General features: G+C 45.4%; 1 protein-coding gene across 1 annotated transcript in view; it reads left to right on the forward strand.

The window, feature by feature from the left end:
• Positions 1–2,275: 2,275 nt before the first annotated feature.
• LOC115636663 (myeloperoxidase-like) overlaps positions 2,276–24,443 on the forward strand; it is a 41,978-nt gene continuing 19,810 nt past the window's right edge. The window contains exons 1-6 of the mRNA XM_030537030.1: positions 2,276–2,364; positions 11,504–11,679; positions 13,834–13,957; positions 16,774–16,903; positions 19,686–19,889; positions 22,982–23,297. Of these exons, the coding sequence (XP_030392890.1) occupies positions 2,276–2,364; positions 11,504–11,679; positions 13,834–13,957; positions 16,774–16,903; positions 19,686–19,889; positions 22,982–23,297 (1,039 nt within the window). The remainder of the gene's footprint in view (positions 2,365–11,503; positions 11,680–13,833; positions 13,958–16,773; positions 16,904–19,685; positions 19,890–22,981; positions 23,298–24,443) is intronic.

A 24,443-nucleotide genomic window follows, 5' to 3' on the forward strand; every position in this document is an offset into this window, starting at 1 on the left:
AAAGCCCTTTGCCCAATATACAGCTGTGGTCAAAAAAGCAGACAGAATGTTCTGACACATAAGGAAGGGGATGAAGAGGGATAAGGAAAACATGGCTGTTATATAAATCAGTTCCCTCGTCTGGAATTCTGTGTTCGGTGTTGTCCATCCCATCTCAGAAAAGGAGAATGTATCATTCCAGGGCCTTCAGAGAAGGGCAATGAGAATGATTAGGGAACGGCAAAACTCTCCTCTGGAGAGAGACGGAAAAGACTGGGATTGTTTATGTTAGAGAGGGGACATGAAAAATTACACAAAACAACAGTCTAGGTAAGTTACACAGGGAGCTGTCAGGTGCTGGCTCCAGGCAGTCAGGCCTGCTGGTGGGAGTGGAGGTTGAAGCCAGGTGGTCAGAGTCTGTCAACAAGCCAAACTACCTGGAGTCAGGGCTGGAGCAAGGTCAGAGCAGGGCATGGGCAGGCTGGGGCAGGAACCAGCACTGGATCAGAGGCAGGCTGGGAATCTAGAGTCTGTTACATGGCAAGGCAGCAGGAGGGTCACTGCCCAGCTAGTGCTGTTGCACGGACTAACTTGCAGCTCTGATGGGGTAAGGGAAATACCTGAGCGTGGGGGTCACCTGACCCAGGCTCTGCTCAGGGATAGGCTGCTGCCCCGTGCCTGAGGGCTGAGTCACTGCAGGCTCTGTTGGAAGGGTTGGGCAGTTGGGTCTAGACTCCTTCTTAGCAGTCCTAGTCCAAGCCCAGGCCAAACCTGATCTTAGAAACGCCATATGTCCTGAATCTGCAGAGTGTCTGAGTTCTGTAACCGTCCTTGGTTTCCTAGCGCTATCACACTGATTGTGTCAGCTGGGAATGAAGGCAGACCAGGATCCTGCACTTCGGTGTGTCTGGGGAGAGAAATGGATTCATGGAGCAATGGAAATTTTAGCGCTTAAGATTTGTATGCAACATTTGCAGGAGGACACTCAGAAATTTTTTTATGTACAGCCATTCTAGCGCAGAAAGTTTTCCCTACATAAAACCTGTTGACTACAAACCTGTCCCCTGAGAAATCCCTGTTTCTGAGTAAACTCATCATATGGAAAGTCTAGAGACTTAAGATATAGAAAGTTTACTGACTAAAGACACCCATAGCTAAAGATACTCTGGCCAAAAATATGCACATTTGAAGTTTTAAATTCCATCATTTTGATGTCAGCCACTGAAGGATAAAAAGACTGAGAAGTTACAGCTGCATTGACGAAAGCTGTAGGCTTGCAGTTGGACCCACCCAGCTTTATCTGCAGTGATCGGGGTAAGGAAATTGAGTCACAGTTATTACACAATGTTTGCTGACAACTCTAGGTAACCAATGTGAGGACCAGCGCTGCCCACCTAATGAATAATAAGGGAGTGGAGAGAGTAGACACAAGTATTACACTAGAATGGCAGATCCCCAACTCCAGGAGGCTGGAGCAGGCATCTGGGAGCCACCAGCTGAAAAGCTTACTTTTTAGGTTGAATTATGAACCTGAAATGAAGGTGAATAGCTTCCCCTTAAAAGCTCAGAAACCAGAAGGCTAATAACCTTCTTCCTCTCTCCCAACATAAAACCCTTCAACTTCTCATGTGTTTTAAGCCAACATCATGTGCTTTTTACATGACTCATGATTTTTGAACCCTTGGGCTTATCAATACCGGTAGGACCTCAGTTGGTAGCAGGGACTGAGCCTGAGGAGAACTGGGCTGTGTCTTGGATGACTGGGACCTCAGATCACTGGCCATAGGTCTTGTGGGAGAAGAGAGAATTGAGAAAGCAGATGCAGACAGGGTCAGCTTCAGCTTTGAGCTGAAGAATGGCTGGGTATCCAAAAGTTTCTACCTATTAATTTCCTTCCTGGAACACATCCTGGTCCTCTTGAGAACTGGAAAATCAAGAGCTCTATGATTAATAGAGCATAAGGCTAGAAGGGACCATTAGGTCATTTAGTGTGACCTCACCTATATGAACAGGCCATTCAATTTCACCCAGTTACCCCTAGGTTTAACTTTGTTTCACATCTCCCTTTCTTTAGCTCTTTGAACTTTTTTCTATAGCTCTATTATATATGAACAACTTTCTGAATCAAATTCTCAATCAAAACTCAGTCTTGGCTTTAAGTGCCTAAAGGTGAATCCAGCAAGTTCACAGCATGAAGGAGAAGAAATGTGCTCCTTTCACTTTGAGTCTGTGCAGTGAGCTGGTGGGAAGGAGTTGTCCTCATGTCCTGCTCTTTCCTCTCTTTGGACTAGATATCATGGAGACGCTGCCAGATCCATTCTTTCTGAGCAGTACTGATGAAGCCAAGAAGCTGGTGGATGCTGCATACAAGTACCAACGGGACAGGTCAGTTCACCTTATGTTATCCATACTGGGGGTACAATTTTACAAAAAACATGGGAACATGATACCATAATCTGAGGAGTTTCACTTTTGTACAAATATGTATTCGTTATGGTGACTTCATAGTTCAGGGTTCTGAAATTTTTCCTGGCCTGGATCACACCACATGCACTAATCTCTTCCCTCCACAATGGCATGGACCACCTCCTCTCCCATTTGTGATCACACAGTACTGCTAAGGCAACTACAGCAATTGCTTACAGTGCAAAGTGATATTAGGAAAGTACACATATTTTAGCTTCTTTTAATGTGGCTCAGTCGGTGGAAATAAGGAGAGTCAGCAAGACATGACCAGCCAGATCTGCGAGGACCAGCAGCAGCGAGGGATCATCATCACTCATCACTGTCATTACAGTGATTCTGTAGGGAGGAGTTTAACTGTTTCTAGTCTCAATATCAACGCTGTCGAACCATTCTGGAAAATACCAGCCCCTCTCTCTGATATAGGAAATATGGCATGTTTGGTCTGCAGCAGGGGAGAATTTTAGAGGAAGGCTTCAGGTTATTGGACAAAGCACTTCTCAGAGATCATATTGAACTGTCCAAAATTAGGTGTAATTCCCCTTTAGAAACCCTACCTTTTTTGTGTGTGAAGCCTATTTAAAAATGTTTTAGGGTTAAGACCCTGCTTAAATTAAATCAAGAAACAAGCAAAGACACAGGTTTCTGGATTCTTTTCTGTGAAGATTATGAATAGTCATTGGGCTGGGGAAAAAAATGACTCTGTAAAAGCCTGGCAAGCTCTCATCTGGGAGACCCAAGATCAAGTGCAGACAAAAGGGGGTATTGAACTGGGTCTCCCACAGTGTAGCTGAGTGCTGTAGCCACAGGACTAATGGTTAAAAGGGTCGCTTCCTCCTTCTACTCTCCTGTCCAGCCATTTTGTGAGGCTTGTCCTGCTTTGCTTTTGTTAAAATGCCTTAAATCAAGATGAAAAATTTCAAGTTTTGTCAAACTAAAACATTTTGTTTCAACATTTCAGAAACATTATTATTCTTATCAACATTATTTGATAAACTCAACACAAATTCACAAATAGATTTTGGTTGGCTGGAACTATATTTTTGGTGACTAAATTAACATTTTTGCCCATTGACTTATGCTATTCATCACAAGTTGGTATTAACTCTAATGCCTAATAATGACCATTTGAAAATCTAGTTATTCCAATGCTATTCATTTTTGCAGAAATATCCAGTTGATATCTTTATCTGCTCTGGCTGGACATTCCATTTATTTGCAAGGATGGAATAAGGTGGATAGTGCTACACATTAAAACAGGTGTTGGTTTAGTGATGTAAGCACCACTCCCAAACAGAAAGATAATGTGCAGAACAGAGTCCCTCCTGGATCTTCCTTGCTCCTGGTCACATTACTTGCATTACTTGCTACTGTTGCTTTAGTCCACCTATGGCTGACAAGGAGGCTCTTTATTCCTCTCCCATTGTGATACTTGTTACCACCATCTCCAGATTAGACTATTGTAGCTTCCTCTACCTGGGGCTGCAGGTGAAAATGTCACAGAAACTCCAACTTCTACAACATGTAGGCACCTGCCTTTTGTACAATTTCATGTATGTCCAGTCCCAGCCAGCAGCAGGCTATTAACCCAGGGCATTTTGAAACAAAAAAGTTAGAAGCCTTTTTCAAAAGTGAATTACACTTTGACAGCCCCGGATGGTCACTATGAAATGTGTCTCCTTATTTCATAGACTCATAGGTCAGAAGGTCAGTCTGACCTCCTGCACAAGGCAGGCCACAGAATCCCACCCATCCAATTTTATAACAACCCCTAACCCAGGACTGAGTTATTGAAATCCTCAAAATTGGTTTGAAGACCTCAAGCTGCAGAGAATCCACCAGCAAGCGACCCGTGCCTCACACTGCAGGGGAAGGCAAAAAACCTCCAGGGCCCCTGCCAATCCGCCCTGGAGGAAAATTCCTTCCCGACCCCAAATATGGCGATCAGCTAAACCCTGAGCATGTGGGCAAGACTCACCAGCCAGCACCCAAGAAGGAATTCTCTGCAGTAACTCAGTTCCCATCCCATCCAACATCTCCCCGCAGACCATTGAGCAGACCTATCTGGTGGTAATCCAAGATCAATTGCCCAAATTAACGATCCTATCATAACATCCCCTCCATATACTTATCAAGCTTTGTCTTAAAGCCAGAAAAGTCTTTTGCCCCTACTACTTCCCTTGGAAGGCTGTTCCAGAACTTCACTCCTCTAATGGTTAGAAACCTTCATCTAATTTCAAGTCTAAACTTCCTAATATCCAATTTATACCCATTCGTCCTCGTGCCTACATTAGTACTAAACTTAAATAATTCCTCTCCCTCCCTAACGTTAACCCCCCTGATATATTTATAGAGAGCAAGCATATCCCCCCGCAGCCTTCTTTTGGCCAGGCTAAACAAGCCAAGCTCTTTGAGTCTCCTTTCATAAGGCAGTTTTTCCATTCCTCGGATCATCCTTGTAGCCCGTCTCTGAACCTGTTCCAGTTTGAATTCATCCTTCTTGAACATGGGACACCAGAACTGCACACAGTATTCCAGATGGGGTCTCACCAACGCCTTATATAACGGTACTAACATCTCCTTATCCTTGCAGGAAATACCCCGCCTGATGCATCCCAAAATCGCATTTGCTTTTTTAACAGCCATATCACACTGGCGACTCATAGTCATCCTGCTATCAACCAGTACCCCAAGTTCCTTCTCCTCCTCCGTCGTTTCCAACTGATGCGCCCCCAACGTATATCCAAAATTCTTATTATTAATTCCTAAGTGCATGACCTTGCACTTTTCACTATTGTATTTCATCCTATTTCTATTACTCCAGTTTACAAGGTGGTTCAGATCTTCCTGAATAGTATCCCTGTCCTTCTCCGTGTTAGCAATACCCCCCAGCTTTGTGTCATCCGCAAACTTTATTAGCACATTCCTGCTCTTTGTGCCAAGGTCAGTAATAAAAAGGTTAAATAAGATCGGTCCCAAAACCGATCCTTGAGGGACTCCACTAGTGACCTCCTTCCAGCCTGACAGTTCACCTTTCAATACGACCCCCTGGAGTCTCCCCTTTAACCAGTTCCTTATCCACCTTACAACTTTCATATTCATCCCCATCTTTTCCAATTTAACTAACAGTTCCCCATGCGGAACCGTGTCGAACGCCTTACTGAAATCTAGGTAAATTATATCTACCGCATTTCCATTGCTGGGCTGTGGCCCTGTCTTTCAGTCATGGATCTCGCCATGGCTTTCCAGGCCTCTATCACCTCTGGAATGGATCACGGAAATACACCTTACATACAACTGTTGCCAAAGACCACTCTGAAACTCCAGCAGACACAGAATTCAGCTGCCCATTTACTCAGTGGTGTTTCCCCAGGGGCACATATGACATCTGTGCTTCTGAGTCTGCCCTAGCTCCCCATTCATCCAGGAGAAATTCTGCAAGTTGGCTTTGACTTGATAAGCTCTAGGAATAGGTCTACGTTGGGATAAAAATCCTGTGGCACTCAAAGCCTGAGTGAGCTCACTCGGGATCACAGGGCACAAGCACGGGGGCCAAAAATAGCAGTGTAAATGTTGGGGCTTAGGCCAGAGCCTAGCCTCTAAGACCCTGCCCCCTCCCCCCCAGGATCTCAGAGCCCAGGCCTAATCACCTACACTACTATTTTTAGCCCCACAGACGGAGCCCTGTGAGACTGAGTCAGCTGACCCAGGGCAGCTGCAGCCATGCCATGGGTCTTTGATTGCAGTGTAGATGTACTTTATGGGTACTCATTTCCTTAAAAGCAGTCTTTCTACTTGTTGTCATGGATCTACAAGAGGCTGTTAAACTAATAACAAAAGGCAAAGGTAAAAAGAGGGAAGAGATGAGCATTCAGCCCAGCACAAATTTGAGATGCTGAGCACAAAATTGATCAAGGAAACAAAAGATATAAAGAGAAGAAAATCTTGACTTGCCTATACACCCTAGGTAACAAACAAGAGGAATTAGAATTGCTCATTTATGAGCATAAATTAGATCTAGTTGGTATTGCTGAAACCTGGTAGGTTAGAATATTAAAATCAATGGTTATTACTTTTTTAGGAGGGATCAAGTGGGCAAGAGGGGAGGGGGACTGGCACTCTGTCAAAAATGGCATTGCCTGTTTCTGAATCCTGATAACTCAGAAGAAAATTATCTTGAATGCTTATGGAGCAATGTCCTAACAGATAAATCACAAGAAGGAGTAGCACTTAGTATCTGCTACAGATCACCAAACCCCCCCTAAGGAAGAGAACGCCCCCATCTACAATGGGTAGGAAAAAACTTGTGTGATCTATCTGAGTGACATATGCTGGAAGTCTCATGTTTCCAATACTAAAACATCCTTGGAATTGCTAACCATTATTGGTGACAATTCCCTAACTCAAAAAGTGTTACAGCCAACATGAGGAAATTATTTATTAGACTTTGTCCTAACAGATAAAGAGGAACGGCTCACACAACTGAAAATGAATGGTAGTTTAGGTACAAGAAATCATGATTAGATCACAGTTATAATGCGCAAGCAGAATAAAGGTAATAGTGTTGACATAATAGACTTCTAAGGTGTTTGACATAGTACCACATGACATTTTGATTAAAAAACTAGAATATAAAATTAACATGGCAAACATTCAATGCATTAAAAACAGGCTAACTAGTAGATTTCAAAATGTAACTGTAAATGGGGATTCATCATCAAGCTGGTGTGTTTCCATTGGGGTCCCACAAGTGCTATTTAACACATTTTTATCAATGAGCTGGAAAAAACATAAAATCACCGCTGATAAAGTCTGCAGATGACAAAAAGTTGGGAGTGGTAAATATTGAAGGAGATTGGATTGTTTGGTAACATTGTGGTTTTTAATCCTGTTAAATTTAAATGTATACATAGGATATCAGGGTTGGAAGGGACCTCAGGAGGTCATCTAGTCCAACCTTCTGCTCAAAGCCGGACCAATCACCAGCCAGATTTTTTTGCCCCAGATCCCTAAATGGCCCCCTCAAGGATTAAACTCATAGCCTTGGGTTTAGCAGGCCAATGCTCAAACCACTGAGTTATCCCCCCAATACATCTAGGAACAAGGAGTGTAGACCATACTTACAGGATGGAGGACTCTATCCTGGCAAATAGTGACTCTGAAAAAGGTTTGGTGGTCATGGTGAATAATCAGTTGAATGTGAGGTCCCAGTGTCATGCTGTGGCCAAAAGAGCTAATGTGATCCTGGGATGCATAAACAAGGGAATCCCAAGTTAGAGTACGGATGTTATTTTACCTCTGTATTTGGCATTGCTGATGGAACACTATGCCCAGTTCTGGTGCCCCCAATTTATAAAGGATTTGGATAACTTAGAGAGGGGACAGAAAAGAGTAACAAGAATGATTAAAGGACTGGAAAACATGCCTTATGGTTAAGGCTACGATGTGGTCATGGGTATTTTTAGTAAAAGTCATGGACAGGTCATGGGCAATAAACAAAAATTCATGGCCTGTGACTTGTCCATGACTTTTACTATATACCCCTGATTAAGTGTTAGCTGGGGAGTCAGGGGGCTGCTGTTCTGAGGGGGAAGATGAGGGGGGGCTGCTGTTCTGGGGGGGGCCACCAAGGCCAGAGGCACCAGCTGCTGGAGGCCACTGAGCAGAAACTGAGGTGGGCTGAGGTCAGCTTAAACGATCACAATGGTCCCTTCTGACCATGGAACACATGGGACTCTATGTATCTTGATGAGCAATTTGAATGGTTCATTATTCTCACTGTTAAAAGATGTGAGCTCTATTTCTAGTTTGAATTTTGCTTACTTCAACTTCTCTAAGGAAGGAGATTCCATCACCTTAATAGGCAACAGGTTTAAATTAATAGGTAGCAGGTTTAAAACAAATACAAGCAAGTTCTTCTTCATGCAGCACACAGTCAACTTGTGGAACTCCTTACCTGAGGAGGTTGTGAAGGCTAGGACTATAACAGCGTTTAAAAGAGAACTGGATAAATTCATGGTGGTTAAGTCCATAAATGGCTATTAGCCAGCATGGGTAAGGAATGATGTCCCTAGCCTCTGTTTGTCAGAGGATGGAGATGGATGGCAGGAGAGAGATCACTTGATCATTGCCTGTTAGGTTCACTCCCTCTGGGGCACCTGGCATTGGCCACTGTCCGTAGACAGGATACTGGGCTAGATGGACCTTTGGTCTGACCCAGTACAGCCGTTCTTATGTTCTCCATAGATAACCCATTCCAGTACTTCACCACTCTCCTAGTGAAAAAATTTTTCCTAATATCCAACCTAAACCTCCCCCACTGCAACTCGAGACCATTACTCCTTGTTCTGTCATCAGGTACCACTGAGAACAGTCTAGATCCATCCTCTTTGGAATCCCCTTTCAGGTAGTTGAAAGCAGCTATCAAATCTCCCCTCATTCTTTTCTTCTGCAGACTAAACAATTCCAGTGCCCTCAGCCTCTCCTCATAATTCATGTGCTCCAACCCCCTAATCATTTTTGTTGCCCTCCGCTGAACTCTTTCCAATTTTTCCACATCCTTCTTGTAGTGTGGGGCCCAAAACTGGACACAGTATTCCAGATGAGGCTTCACCAATGTCGAATAGAGGGGAATGATCACATCCCTCGATCGGCTGTCAATGCCCTTACTTATACAGCCCAAAATGCTGTTAGCCTTCTTGGCAACAAGGGCACACTGCTGACTCATATCCAGCTTCTCGTCCACTGTAAGCCCTAGGTCCTTTTCTGCAGAACTGCTGCCTAGCCATTCGGTCCATAGTCTATAATGGTGAATGGGATTCTTCTGTCCTAAGTGCAGGACTCAGCACTTGTCTTTGTTGAACCTCATCAGATTTCTTTTGGCCCAATCCTCCAATCTGTCTAGGTCCCTCTGTATCCTATCCCTACCCTCCAGCATATCTACCACTCCTCCAAGTTTAGTTTCATCTGCAAACTCGCTGAGAGTGCAGTCCACGCCATCCTCCAGATCATTAATGAAGATTTTGAACAAAACCGGCCCCAGGACCGACTCTTGGGGCACTCCACTTGAAACCAGCTGCCAACTAGACATGGAGCCATTGATCACTATCCGTTGAGCCCAACGATCTAGCCAGCTTTCTATCCACCTTATAGTCCATTCATCCAGCCCATACTTCTTTAACTTGCTGGCAAGAATACTGTGGGAGATGTATCAAAAGCTTTGCTTAAGTCAAGGAATAACACATCCAGGGCCAGTGCTACCATTTAGGAGGACTACGCAGTTGTCTATGGTGCTAAGATTTGGGGACGCCAAAAAGTGGTGCCCCCAAATTTTTTTAAGCGTTTGAGCGGCCGCTGCCCTGGGAGGGAGAGGGAGTCTGAGTGCCACCGGCAGCCCAGGGGTTCCCCTGGATCAGTGCTCCGCTGCCGGCCACCGGCAGCCCATGGGTTCCCTTGGGTCAGTGCGCCGCTGCTGGCAGCCGGCAGCCCAGGGGTTCCCCTGGGTCAGCGTGCCCCTGGGAACCCAGGGATTCCACCATGCAGTCGCTACTTCGCTTCTCCCACCTGCCAGGCTTGCGGCACCAATCAGGTGTTTGACGCCGCAAGCCTGGGAAGAGAATTAGAGCAGGACAGCGTGCTTGGAGAGGACGCGGAGCAGGGGTGAGCTAGGGTGGGGAGGTACCGCAGGGATCCCTGGGCCAGGAGGTGGGAAGCTGCCACGGCGGACAGGGAGCAGCTGCGGGTGGGGGGCACGCCTCAGGGGGAGGAGGGGCTGGGAGCTGCCACAGGGGGCGCAAGGTGGAAGTTTCACCTAGGGCTCGAAACTTCCTTGCACTGGCCCTGAGCACATCCACTGCTTTCCCCCCATCCACAGACCCAGTTATCTCCTCATAGAAGGCAATCAGGTTAGTCAGGCATGACTTGCCCTTGGTGAATCTATGCTGACTGTTCCTGATCACTTTCCTCTCCTCTAAGTGCTTCAGAATTGATTCCTTGAGGACCTGCTCCATGATTTTTCTAGGGAATGAGGTGAGGCTGACTGGTCTGTAGTTCCCCAGATCCTCCTTCTTCCCTTTTTTAAAGATGGGCAATATTCAGCTGCTTTCCTTTATGTATTATGTTTAAATGGGATTATTTTACGATTGACTGTTCCTCACTGGCTCACACCTGTGCTTTACCAACTTCTTTTCTGTCCTCCATAGTAGGATATAGAGTTCCCTCTCTAATAAATGTATCCCTAGGGGATGTCTCTACCTGAACCACGTGCTGCTCCACACTTGTCAGCTTTGCCCCTGACCTGAAATAAAAAAAATCCTCTACAACCTTTTGAATGTTATGTGCCCGGTGTCTGGTTCCATTTTGGTTATAGATAAGCCCATCCCTCCTGTATAGGCTCCTCCTTTCCCCAAGGTTCCTCAATTCCTAATAAACCTAATCCCTCTTCCCTACACCATCGTCTCATCCACAGATTGAGACCTTGCAGTTCTCCCTGCTTCAATGACCCTGTGCATGGAACTGGAAGCATTTCAGAGAATGCTACCATGGAGGTGCTGTGCTTTAATCTCTTCCCTAGCACCTTAAATTTGGCCTCCAGGACTTCTGTCCTACCTTTCCCTTCTCATTGGTACCTACACGTACCATGACCACGGCTCCTCCCCAGCACTACCTATAAGGCTATCTAGAAGTCTCACGAGATCCACTGCCTTCACACTTAGCAGGCAATTCACAAACCCAACCACCTGTAACTTCATATAAATTAGCATGATTCTGTATAAGGAGAAGCATAACACAAAGTTGAATTATTTATAGAAAATAGCAAATGTTTGCCAAGCGGGGGTTACAGACTGGAATGAGGTGTCCCTTACAGTGATGACCTGAGAACCCTGAGGCTGCTGCTCAGGATGTAGGAAAGGTCAGTGTTGAGCTGGCTGCTGCAGCTCTGCTCCTCAGTTGTTTGGGCCTGGACTTAATTCCCACATACCAAATGCAGGTCTCATTTTAGAGGGATGGGGCTGTGGACAGCAGTGGTTGGTGCACCGTTTCAGGGGTCCTTTTTTTCCAGGGCAAAAGAGGCATTCCGGAAACAGGACATCAGCCCCTCAGATATCCTGAGACATTTAAAGGAGCCAGTGGCAGGAACCAGGTCTGCAATCCGAGCTGCCGATTACATGGAAACCACCCTGAGCCTCCTGAAGAAAAAGCTGCATCGGATCGTGAAAGGAGAGTTTAATATCACAGGTACTGTGCACATAAGACTGTACATGGCTAATTAGCAGCAGATCCGTTAATGGCGGGAGAGTGAAGTAGTGGTTCTGCTCTAGGACAATATACCCAGGATCTAAACTCCTGATGAGCCAGGTGTGGCATGAAACCCCTTAAAGACAAAATATCTTGAGTGCTGCCACAATCACAAATCCTGGTAAAGGAATCTCTTAGCTCATCTAGTCACCTTCCCATCAGGGCTGTTCCCTGCTGGACATGTGCTACTTCATTGTCCAGTCTAGCATAAGTGTCCCAGATGTTCCGGTTCCCACCATGTCCACTGTCAATCTAGCTCCTCCTGGCCAGAAGTTAGTCCCTACTGCTCACTGGCTGGATTTGCTGCTCTTCTCTAAAGTTCCTTCTGTCTCACTCCAGTTTTGTGATGATAATTTGCAAGTGCAGTACAGTACACTGAAATCTGCAGGGAGTTCTACTGTGAGACAAACAGCCTGGTGTGGCCCCTTGCTTCTCAACTCTCAATGTCCTTGTTTTGCTTTCTTCTTCCCAAGTTTGCAAAACCTCCCATATTATGTTGTGTCCCTATCACTGTGCTTCCTCTTCTCTTGCTCCATCATTCTTTTAATCCTCACATTGCTTCATACCTACCTAGTCCCCGTGACTTATTCTCATACTATGTCACCATTCTGACAGGTTGAATCACAGAAACCCCCTTGGGGCTGCCAACTGATGTGCCAAGACTACTTCTGCCCCTGCTTCCCTGCCCTGGCAGCTTAGGACTTCAGTGCCCTGCATGGTTTGAACAGACCCACTAGCCTGCTGCAAACCCAGATCCAGGGTCTGAACCACGTCCCCTAACAGCTGTAGGCTTGACTGAAAGCCACCTACAGAAGTGTTCCTGTCTTTAACACTCAGATGCCCAACTCTCAATGGGATCCAAACCCCAAATAAATACGTTTTACCCTGTATAAAGCTTATACAGGGTAAACTCATAAACTGTTAGCCCTCTATAACACTGATAGAGAGATATGCTCAGTTGTTTGCTCCCCCAGGTATTAATACATATTCTGAGTTAATTAATAAGTAAAAAGTGATTTTATTAAATACAGAAAGTAGGATTTAAGTGGTTCCAAGTAGAAACAGACAGAACAAAGTAAATTACCAAGCAAAATAAAATAAAACACACAATCTAAGCCTAATACAGTAATACAACTGAGCACAGATAAAATCTCACCCTGAAAGATGTTTCAGTAAGTCTCTTTCACAGACTGGACACCTTCCTAGTCTGGGCACAATCCTTACTCCTGGTACAGCCCTTGTTCCAAGTTAAGTGGTAGCTAGGGGATTCCTCATGATGGCTGCCCCCTTTGTTCTGTTCCACCCATTTGTCTCTCTGCGTTCACTGCCCCCCCTTCTCAATGGAAAAGCACCAGGTTAAAGACAGATTCCAGTTCAGGTGATATGATCACATGTCACTGTAAGATTTCATTGCCCACTTGCCAGCACACATGTATACAGGAAGCCTTACAAGTAAACCAGAGCCATCTATAGTCAATTGTCCTGGTTAATGGAGGTCATCAAGATTCCAAAGATTCCATTAATGGCCCACAATTTGCATAATTACAATAGGCCTTCAGAGTTATATTTCCTATTTCTAGTTTCAGATACAAGAGTGATACATTTATACAAATAGGATGACCACACTCAGTAGATTATAAGCTTTGTAATGATACCTTGCATGAGACCTTTTGCATGAAGCATGTTCCTGTTACATTAGCATATTTTTATAAAATCGTACAGAGTGCAATGTCACAACCATAGTCATTGAAAACACCATACATTTTAACCCCCCCAAAAGGAACTTTATCTCACCAGTATTTGAATCAGGCAGGCATTCTAAATGTAGGGATTTTGTCATTAGCACTTTTGAATCAGTCCCGATACCTGTCCTCCACTTCAGATGCTCCAAAACTGCTGAGAGATGAAGGTTGCAAACAATATGATTCCTAGAACATGAAGTATTGAGTGTGTTCCTAACTAGGAGGAGTTTTTAAATGAGATGCTATTTGTCTGTAGAGCTTTCCTGCTGGGGGAGCCATGAAATGGAACTATTGGAGACTGTTCCAGCAATTATGACAGAAATGGCTTCACTCTGATTGGCTTCTCTTGCAGATGTACTAAATAGGAGGCAGAAGGCAATTATTTCCAAGGCAACTGGTTGTGACTATCAGATTCATTCCATTAAGTGCCCAAAGAGTAGCATTTACCGGACCATTACTGGAGAATGCAACAACAGGTAAAGCATTGATTTCTCAGGTATAGTAGAGGGCCGCCAGCCTACATAATGTCCAATATAGACACCTTAAAGTTGTCAGTCCAGTATCATCCCACCAAGCAGAAAACATTGGATTAGTAGTTACTTGTATTGTGTGAACACTGAGGGGCCCAAGAGCGGTGTTGTACAACACATAACAGAGACTTTAACCTGGAGGAGTGTGGCAGGCTTCATTTGGGCCTATTGGTCAAACTGTGGACAAAGAGTCTCTCTGAGCCTTGAGGCTGGTCTTCCAGGCAGTCCTTGGGCCCAGCAACTAAGCCACCATTCATTGCCCCCCGGAGTCCTCTAGTATCTCTCAGGAGGCTGGGGAAGGAGGGAAGAATGGGGGACCTGGGCCCTCCCTCTCCACTGAATCCCAGTGATGCTCCCTAGCTCACCCTTGGAATCCAATTGTCCCCTCTTAGTCAGGGGAAAGGGGATCCCAGCCAACCCCTGTCCTTTCCCTATAGATTACACTGCCTCAGAGGCTGCAGCCTGTCTGCCTTCTTGCAGCCAGTGTCTCCTCCATGCACCCCTCTGCCAGGCTGCCTGAGCTCCCTTTTAAGCAGGTCTTCCATAGCAAGCATGCCTGGCAGCTGCTGAGGAGCAGGGCCTTCTTGGTCCAGTACTGTTCCACCATTCCTCGTACCATCCTGTGAGGTCTGTAAACCCCATCACAAGGAGGTTTGGAATTTCTTTAAGTCAAAGGGGCAAAAATTATCTGGAATTTGCATTCCAAGCAAAGTGCCCAATGAGTAGCATTTACCGGACCATTACTGGAGAATGCAACAACAGGTAAAGCATTGATTTCTCAGGTATAGTAGAGGGCCGCCAGCCTACATAATGTCCAATATAGACACCTTAAAGTTGTCAGTCCAGTACCATCCCACCAAGCAGAAAACATTGGATTAGTAGTTACTTGTATTGTGTTAACACGGAGGGGCCCAAGAGGGTTGCAAAAAGAGGTTTGCAGGGAGGAGCTCCACACATAGTTAGATGAATAACCATCGCAAAGTGATACTAGAACTAAGACAACAGCCTACAAGAAATCATAGAAATGTAGGACTGGAAGACACTTCAAAAGGTCATTGAGCTCATCCCCTCTGTGCCGGGGCAGGGTCAAATGAACCTAGACCATCCTTTGTCCAACCTGTTCTTAAACCCCACACTAATGATGGTGTGATGGGGTCCCCAGGGTGCAACCGGGACTGTGGGACCCCTGGGCCTCTGTCCCACCAACCTGGGGTCTCCCTCTCACACTGTGATGCTAATGTCAAGCAACAGACCTCTGACAGGCACCGCACTTACACAGGCATCCACAGGCAGGGACACATCTAACTGCATTACATGAACGATCTCCCAGCCACTCATAAGCCATCAGTAGGGAAGCTCCAGCAAATTCCTCCCAGCTCCCCAGTCTTACACCCCAGAACTGCACCAGAAGCCTGACCAGTGTAAGTTCATTATCCAGTTTTCCCCTCTCTCAATGTGGAATGGAAACATGCTAGCCTTTGTAAACTGAGCTGAGATCATAGGGTCCAACTCTGTGGGTGCTCCAGAGCTGGAGCACTCACGGTGAAAAAATGATGGGCACTGAACACCCACCGGCAGGCCCCCATCAGCTCCCTAGCAGCGTCTTCCACCTGCCAGCAGACCCCACGGATCAACACCTTCCCCTCCCTCCCCACACCTCCCACCCACTGCAATCTGCTGGTCCGTGGCATGCAGGAGGCTGGGAGGGATGGGGAGGAGTGAGGACGCGGAGCACTTGTGGGAGAGGGAAGAACTGGGTAGGAAGAGGACGGGTGGAGGTAGAGCAGGGGGTGAGGCCTTGGGGGGAGAGGTGGAGTGGGGGCAGGGCCTGGGTCAGAGGCGGGGCTTGGCACTTTGGAAAGTCGGAACCTGAGGCTAAGATTTCCCAAGCAGTTCAACCAAAACACATTATTTTAGGTAAAATATAAACACATTTATTAACTACAGAAGATAGATTTGAAGTGATTGTAGGTTGCAGGCATAGAGATCAGTGTTGGTTACTTAAGAAACAAAAATAAATTTGCAGTTTAATTTCTAAAAACTAAGCAGGATTTGAATCAAGGAGTGTCTCACCCTGACGGATGATACAAGCAGGTTACACAAACTGGTCATATATTTTATGGAACCCACATGGCTACAATACTACAAACAAAGGCAGTTCATGCCAGACTAACCTGAAATCTCCCTTCGATACGATGGCTAATTTCTTACACAAGGAAAATGCAGTAGATCAGATTTGTCTGGACTTCAGTAAAATATTAGACACAGTACCACATGGGAAACGGTTAACATGGAGAACTGGGGATTGGTACAGGAATTGAAAGGTGGGTAAGGAACTGGCTAAACGTTGATGAAAACGTTTCTAAAAATATAATTTTTTTCATGGAAATGGATTCCCATTTTTCGGTCAGCTCTAGTTGGGCTCATGGGTATATTGAGGAGTGTGAGGCACTGATACTACAGAGATGGAGACCATATAAGTAGCTTAGATTTAAATTCTGAATTACAAATGAGTATGACAACATGAGGATTTGTCCTTTTACCTCAATATTAACCATAGCCTGCGCTAAGAGACTTTGAGTCTTCGCCTCAGAGGGTTGGCTGTCCAGATTATATTTGTTTCCTCTGAACCTGAAAATGATTCCTTTCTATTGTTATAGCAACTCAACTTAGGTTCCAGGGAGAAAAAGAAATTCTGCTTCTCTGCAGGGTGTGTCCCTGCCAAAATAATTTAGTTGTTTGTTTTCTTCCCAATGTTCCAGGAAACATTCCTATTTTGGAACTTCCAATCACGGATATGCCCGATGGCTCCCGGCAGAGTATGAGGATGGAGTGTCTCTTCCCAAAGGATTCACTGAAGGAAAACTTTACAATGGATTTCCGCTCCCACTGGTATGAGACTGTGAGATCATTTGGTTTCTTGTTCAATCAATGACTCCGTATTTCAGACCTCTCCATGACCGGGGGGAAGTGCTCTCTGGGCAGAGGCCCAGGGCAGGCTATTGCACCGTTTAAGTCTACTTTGAGGGCGCAATTGAGGCTTAAGCCCTGCATATGTCTTGCACTGGGCTGTGTTGCTTGGAGCACTCCACACCCCTTCATGCCTTGGCAGGAGCTGCATGTGCTGGGAATACATTCACACCGAGCAGCATTTCTGTTACCCTCCTGTGGAGAAGAAAGAGATCATTGGAGCAACGCTTTGAAATTTGTACTAAGAATCAGCCTCACTCCGTGGTTTTAGCAACCAGTGGTTTGCCTAGATTAAACTCAAACCTGCGTATAAGAAGTGGTGGGACTAATTACTCGAGCTTTATTACTTTGACCTAATAATAATGTGGCCTATCGGACTTTTATCCCTTTCACTTGACAGATTTTTGAAGAATAAATACCTAGCAACCTTCTCTCCATACTCATTACAGGTGGCACAGTTTCAGTGCCTAAAATTCAGGTCACACCATCCTTTCCTCTATTTTCAGTTGCTCAGTATTTTGATATATTTCTAACCGTTTGGGCTTATATTTTCTATGCTTAGTCTCAGAGTCAGGTTAATTTTTCTTAAAAAAAATTGAACAAAAATAGTGCAGCCATTTCAGTGAACAAAGTTAGTGGAAATATATAGTTTTGGCAATATAAAAATGTTTCTTCATTCCTATCTTTTAAAAATATACCCAGCACCCGGTGAGATGGGAATAGATGTGGCAGAGGGTAGTGCTCCGGTAGCTGACCCAGACATAAATAAGTTACATGCAGCAGAAAAACCACCATTTGCATCTGAACAGTACGACTCGGTAGATCCTTACTCATTTTCAGAACAGTCTAACTTAGGGTGACCAGACAACAAATGTGAAAAACTGGGACAGGGGATGCGGGGGAGGTGGGAGGTAATAGGAGCCTATATAAGAAAAAGAGCCAAAAATCAGGACTGTCCCTATAAAATCGGGACATCTGGTCACCCTAGTCTAACTGCACTGGGCATATTAATGACATGCAGTGTATCTCCTGCATTGTATCATAGCCACACAACACACATGCAGCTGAGGCACCAGATGAGTCACAGGCAAAACAGACACTCCTCTACAAAGGTTGCCAGTGGATGGGAGGCACTGAGGGGAAGTAGGGGGAGCTGATTGAGCACCCACGGAGTTGGCACCTATGGCCAGAATGAACCCAGCACTCCCACTCCTTCTGGGTCACCCAGGTTGCACTCCCTCCCACTGCTCTGACCCTCAGCTCTGTGGAGAAGTCAAGAGGAGAGGATCCACAGTACCACAATGGCAGAAGAGCTTCCCTTCCTCACGGAGGAGAGAGCTCTGTTAGAATCCTAGAATCCTAGAATCTCAGGGTTAGAAGGGACCTCAGGAGATCATCTAGTCCACCCTCCTGCTCAAAGCGGGACCAATTCCCAGCTAAATCATCCCAGCCAGGGCTTTGTCAGGCTGGGCCTTAAAAACCTCTAAGGCAGGAGATTCCACCACCTCCTTAGGGAACCCATTCAAATCAGCCGGACTTCACCAATTAGGAATAGAAATTTTTTCACACATGAGCCAGTCTTATTACCCTGCTTTTCCCACTAGGACTGGCTCCAGGCACCAGCCCAGCAAGCAGCTGCTTTGGGCGGCTAATGGTGAGGGGTGGGACATCTGGGTCTTCGGCAGTGGGTTCCTCACTCCCTCTAGGAGTGAAGGACCAGCCACTGAAGACTGAAGCGGCAGTGGTAGAGCTGCAGATCATGGTTCCCCCCCATCCTTTCTTTTTGCTGCATTGGGGGTGGGGAGGGCAGCAAAAGCCCTAGAACCGGCCCTGCTTCCCACAGTCAAGGAACCCTATATATTTGACCTGTGATCCTTCGTCTTTCATGTGCAGATGGGGGTGATGATCTCAGTCTGGCATCAACACACATGACTGAATACATGCAGGGAGCAGACTGGTTGAGAAAGGAAGTTCCATTTTAAGAGCAGCAAAGAGTCCTGTGGCACCTTATAGACTAACAGACATATTGGAGCATGAGCTTTCGTGGGTGAATACCCACTTCATTGGATGCATGTACATTTTAAGAGTCGTTCAGAGTAAAACCACACTAACGCTTTCCCCATCCCCACCATTGCTATCACTGTGTACTGAGGTGGTGCCTAGGACCCCAGCCACAGTCAGGACCCCATTGTGCTAGGCCCTGTGCAAACAGAACAAAACTCTTCCAATTTAGATATAAGATGAGGCAAAAGGTGGACACAGACAGGCAGACGGGGAGCACAGTGCAATAACACAGGGCAGCCTGATGGATAGGGTCTCAGCTCACCAGCTGCCTAAGCACTACCTAGCTTTTTGTAGGCGTGATGGCAAAGGAGAGTTTGAAGAGGGGTTTTGAAGGAGGAGAGTGAAGTGGCTTTGCAGGTGTTTACAGGGAGCTCGCCCCAGTCACTGAATTGCAGCAAGGGAGAAAGCACAAAGCTGCTTCTTTAAAGAGTCACGTGGGCGATGAAGGCTGCATCCTTGGCAGTTCATTGAACTTCATCACTGATGTTCAGAAATTGACTTTCAGCATAACAAAGTGTCGTGTCTGATACTTTCCTGAGGTCTGTAGCGGGCTATCCCGAAAGTTACAGCACTTCCCCTATGGAGCTAAACACATTCACTATGTCTCAGCCATAAATGTTTTTATTCTGATTCCGTGCAGGTTCGAAAAGTGTCAAATGAAATAATTCACACAGCCAATGAGAATGTCACCCAAGACCAGCAGCGCTCTGTCATCTTCGTGCATTGGGGTCAGTGGGTAGACCATGACTTGGACTTGGCCCCTGCTCCTGTCACAAAGATCACCAATACAGAAGTTCAGTGCGAGACCACTTGCACCTCTGAGCTACCTTGCTTCCCAATTAAGGTACAACTACAACCTTTACTCCCTTCCTTCTTTGCAGGGTTTCTAAGCCTGACACTAGTGTAGTAGGTTAGACCTAGAAAGACTTTATGGTGAAAGAATAGAGAGATCAAAGACATGAATTCTTCAAAGAGCCTAAAGCGCCTAACACACTGTTTATATTACAGGGGAGCTGGTAGTAACCCCTATATTTAGGTTGCCTAACACATTCCTGTGTGCAGGGATTGGTGTCCAAGCCTGGCAGTACAGCCTAGTGGTGAGAGTCTGCAGTCATGACAGGCCAGTGGCGAGAGTCTGAGGGGTGTGTTGTAGGGGAAACCGGGCCTTCCCTGCTCCATTGGGGACCCTGTGACTGGCAGGTCAGATACACAGCCTGGGGCAGACACCCCCTGAGCCTGCTCACTGGGTCACTTCCTACCCCAGCCTCTACTCCTCCAAAGTCACAGCAGAGTCTGCTTATGGACTCACTGAATGGCGATTCTCACTGGCAGTGATCTGAACGCTCTTCTCCATCAATCACAGCCCACTGCTCCCAGTCTCCCCAGGGCCCTCCGGTGGCTCAGCAGATGGGTCTAGTCCAAGCGGTGGGAGCTCCTGTAGCCTCTCTCTAAGAGCTAACAATGTAGGATGTTTCCCTTGCTTTATTCACCCTGACACAACTGGGATGCTCCCTTTTGAGCTCTGCCTCCATTGTGAGCAGTCCCTGGGCCCAGAGCTAGTCCTTACACCTTGTACACCCCATCACAATTCCATCATAAAATACTCTTGCAAGCTTTTCTGGGATGCTCTACTAGCTCCATTGTTTGCAGTTGGCTTTTGAAATTTGGCACAGAGAAAGCCCTGGAGCCGGAGAAGTGCCTGTTCACGTTTTGCTGAGATATAATAGATGTTGGTAGTCTTTTGAAATACTAACTGAACACCTCATTCTAAGGCTGGGCCCACACTGCTGCCAAAGAAACAGTAGTCACCCTACCGGGAATGTCTATCAGCTGTAACAGGGTATTGTGAGGAGAGACAGACTGGGATGGTGCACCCAGCACTTTCCCCAAACAGCTCATTCCTCTCTCTGGGGACACCCTCATGGAGTAGGAGCTCTTCCAGCTTCTGGGGAGTGGGAATAAGAGACCTGGACCAGGCCAGACTCCTTTTGACCACTCTCCAAAACCAGTTACTGTACCCAGGGCCCCATGCCCAACTCCTGGATAACACCCTTTTTCTGTCGACACATACTGACATTAGTCTGTAGCTCAGGTGGTCGTATGCAGTGCTGAATGTTTAGAGTTCAAAACCTGCTTATGATACAGGACTGATGGTGGTGGGGAGGAGCAGTAACAGTTGTACATAAAATAATTTGGTTTTACGTGTTTTCTTTTAAAAAAAAGACAGGGAATTACATGCAACAAACTGCATTAAAGGAACACTATTTAGATTGCAAAGTCAAGCAATCCAAAGTTTAAAAATGCCAGAATTCAAGTTGTCCAATCAGCCTTTATTCTGGCCCCTGACACATATGGATCATGCTACAGTCTTGTATTATGTGATAACATACTATTTTTTCTAGGCTTGGTTTAGTGCACAGAATGGACACACAAAAGGCAGAATTAAGAGCAGCCATAACATTTGTTATTTCCTAACTTTTGAGTGCTTGACTTTCTGATCTAAATAATATTCTTTTAGCATAGTTGGGTTTTTTTGTTTGTTTTAATTGAGTTGTTTGAGGGGAGGGTTGTATGTAACATTTTTATAAATCAGGAAAAGAACTGGGGCATCACTGTGGACAGTTCAGTGAAAATGTCTGCTCTATATGCAGCTGTGGTCAAAAAAGCAAACGTGATGTTACACCGCATAAAGAATGGGATGGAGAATATGAGAGAATAAATACAAGGGGCTTATATATCTCAATAATGCGGCTTGCTCTGGAATGCTATGTAGTAGCATAGAATGCTATGTAGTACTGATCACTACAGTTGGAAAAAGTTATTGCAGATTTAGACGGGGTTCAGAGAAAGGTGGCAAGGATGATTAGGGCCTAGAAAAACTCTCCTGTGATGAGAGATTGAAAAGATTTGTATTGTTCAGCTTAGAGAGGGACCATATGAAGGAATCAATGATCTGAAGAAAGAAACTTGGGAGCTCCTGTTCTCCCTGTCTCCTAATACAAGAACTAGGAGACAGCCATTGAAAGTGGAAAGGGGCAAGTTCAAAACGGATGAAAGGAAATACTTCCCCATACAACACAGAATTAGACTTTGGCAAGATTCAAAAAGGGACTGGACATTTATCTGGATAACAAGAGCATCCAGAGTTAGAACAGCTAATGCTAATACCATTTTTGTCAGGGTCATAAAAATCCTGCTTCAGGTTTTAAACCAATCTCTAACTATTAGGGATTAGGACAGGGGTTCTCAAACTTCATTGCACTGTGACCCCCTTCTGACAACAAAAATTACTACAGGACCCCAGGTTGCTGAAGCCTGAGCCCACCCAAGCCCCACAGTCCCAGGCAGGTGGCCAAAGCCAAAATCCAAGTCTTCATCCCTGGGCAGGGGGCCTGTAAACTGAGCCCTGCTGCCCATATCTGAAGTCGACCCTGAGCCCTGGATGATGGGGCTCGAGCTTTCGCTTTGGCCCTGCGCTCCAGCCAGTCTAACGGCAGCTCGGGTGACCCCATTAAAACAGGTTGTGACCCACTTTGGGGTCCTGACCCACACTTTGAGAACCGCTGGATTAGGATGAGACCTTCATGAGGGCAGATTGTCTCATGACTGCGTCCTGTGGGGTTTTATATCATCTTCCTCTAAATCATCTGCCTCTGGACACTGTCAGACAGGACATTGGACTAGATGTACCATGAGTCTCATCCAATCTGTAACTTCCCCTGTCGAATAGATAATGCATTTGGAACATTCGTAGATTCATAGCTTCTAAGGCCAGGGGATATTGTGATCATCTAGTCTGACCACCTATATAACACAGGCTACAGATCTTCCCTAGAATAATTCCATTTGAACTACGGAATATCTTTTAAAAAATCCAATCTTTATCAACACATCGACACTTTAAATTGGGAGTAATTCTCTTTTTGTTTTCTACAGTTTCCCCCTGATGATCCACGAATTAAGGACCCAAATACTTGTATGCCATTCGTCCGTACAGCTCCAGTGTGCAATGCCAAAACATTTATACATGAGCAGATCAATTCGATCACCTCATTCATAGATGCCAGCATGGTGTACGGCAGTGAAGTACCTTTAGCTAAGAGTCTTAGGAATCAGACAAATCAGCTGGGTTTGATGGCTCTGAACCAGAACTTCACTGATGCAGGGCTGGGATTACTGCCTTTTGAGAACAATTCCCAAAGCCCCTGTTTATTCACAAACAAGACCATGAATATCCCCTGTTTTAAAGCAGGTAAGTCGTGACTGGAGTCTGAAGTGAACGGCAGAGAATCTTGGCAGTGCCTGAGACAAATATAATGAGACGTCAGAATCTATCATGTGAAAGTGTTGTGTAAGAAAAAGAGGGGGGAACCATGAAAATGACAAAACTGAAAATGGAAATGGAAATGTTTGGGTTTCCAAAAACCAAAATGACACTTTAAGCCAAACCATTTTTTCATTTTAAAATATCATTACAAAACTAAATGCAAAATTCTAGTCAAAAGGAAATTTCCCACAGAAAATCCACCATTTTTTGATCAAAAAATGTCAAATGGTCATTTTTCCAAAGGATTTTACCATGAAAAAATTGGTTTTCCAATAAGCTTTGTGTGTTGTTTTTTCCAAAAAAAGGCAAACAAAACAAATTCTATCATGCGCGGCCAACTGTCTCACCCCTTCTCTCACATCACCAACAGCAGGGTTTGTACTTCAGCACAGAGCAGTGCCAGTGACGTGGAAGAGCGTCTGCAGTATATGGAGCAATAGTAAACCATTTTTCTCCAGAACAGTGGACTGCATATGCAGACCTGTTCACATTTTTCTCTTTAAATTCTTCCTCCCAGCTGATCTGGCTCATGAATATTTTCAGATTTTGTAAATGGTTTTTTTAAAGCACCAAGTATATATATTACTGCTTTGGCATTTATTCTGTTTATATGTACAAATATGATCAACTCCTTCTTGCTTTTATCTAAACTACCACTAATTTTCAGTTGAGTGACCAGTTCCTTTTTGTCTGTCATCTCCTGTTTGCTGCATCTGTTTATGCCTCTCTAGTTTGCTAAACCACTGACTTTCTATACTAAGGCATGTTTATACTGAGCGTTAGTGCGCAGTGCGCTGGGGTGCAAATCTACAGTGCTGTAGCGTGCCGTGCACTAGCTAGCTGCGTGGATCCTGCTTTAAATACTCTGTGACCCACACAGCCAGTTAGCATGCAGCAGACTAGAGCACTGGATCTACATCCCCACTTCCTGCACACTAACTCTATAGATCAACGAACTCCAAGCCTCCCTGCTCAGCTCCACACCCTTAGACTTCGAACAGTGGTGCTGACACCAACCAGCAGCCCTGTCTCAACTGCTTATTGAAAGGCCCAGGGCCTCATTACACAACC

This window comes from Gopherus evgoodei, chromosome 17, assembly GCF_007399415.2.
Source record: "Gopherus evgoodei ecotype Sinaloan lineage chromosome 17, rGopEvg1_v1.p, whole genome shotgun sequence".
Classification (NCBI taxonomy): domain Eukaryota; kingdom Metazoa; phylum Chordata; order Testudines; family Testudinidae; genus Gopherus; species Gopherus evgoodei.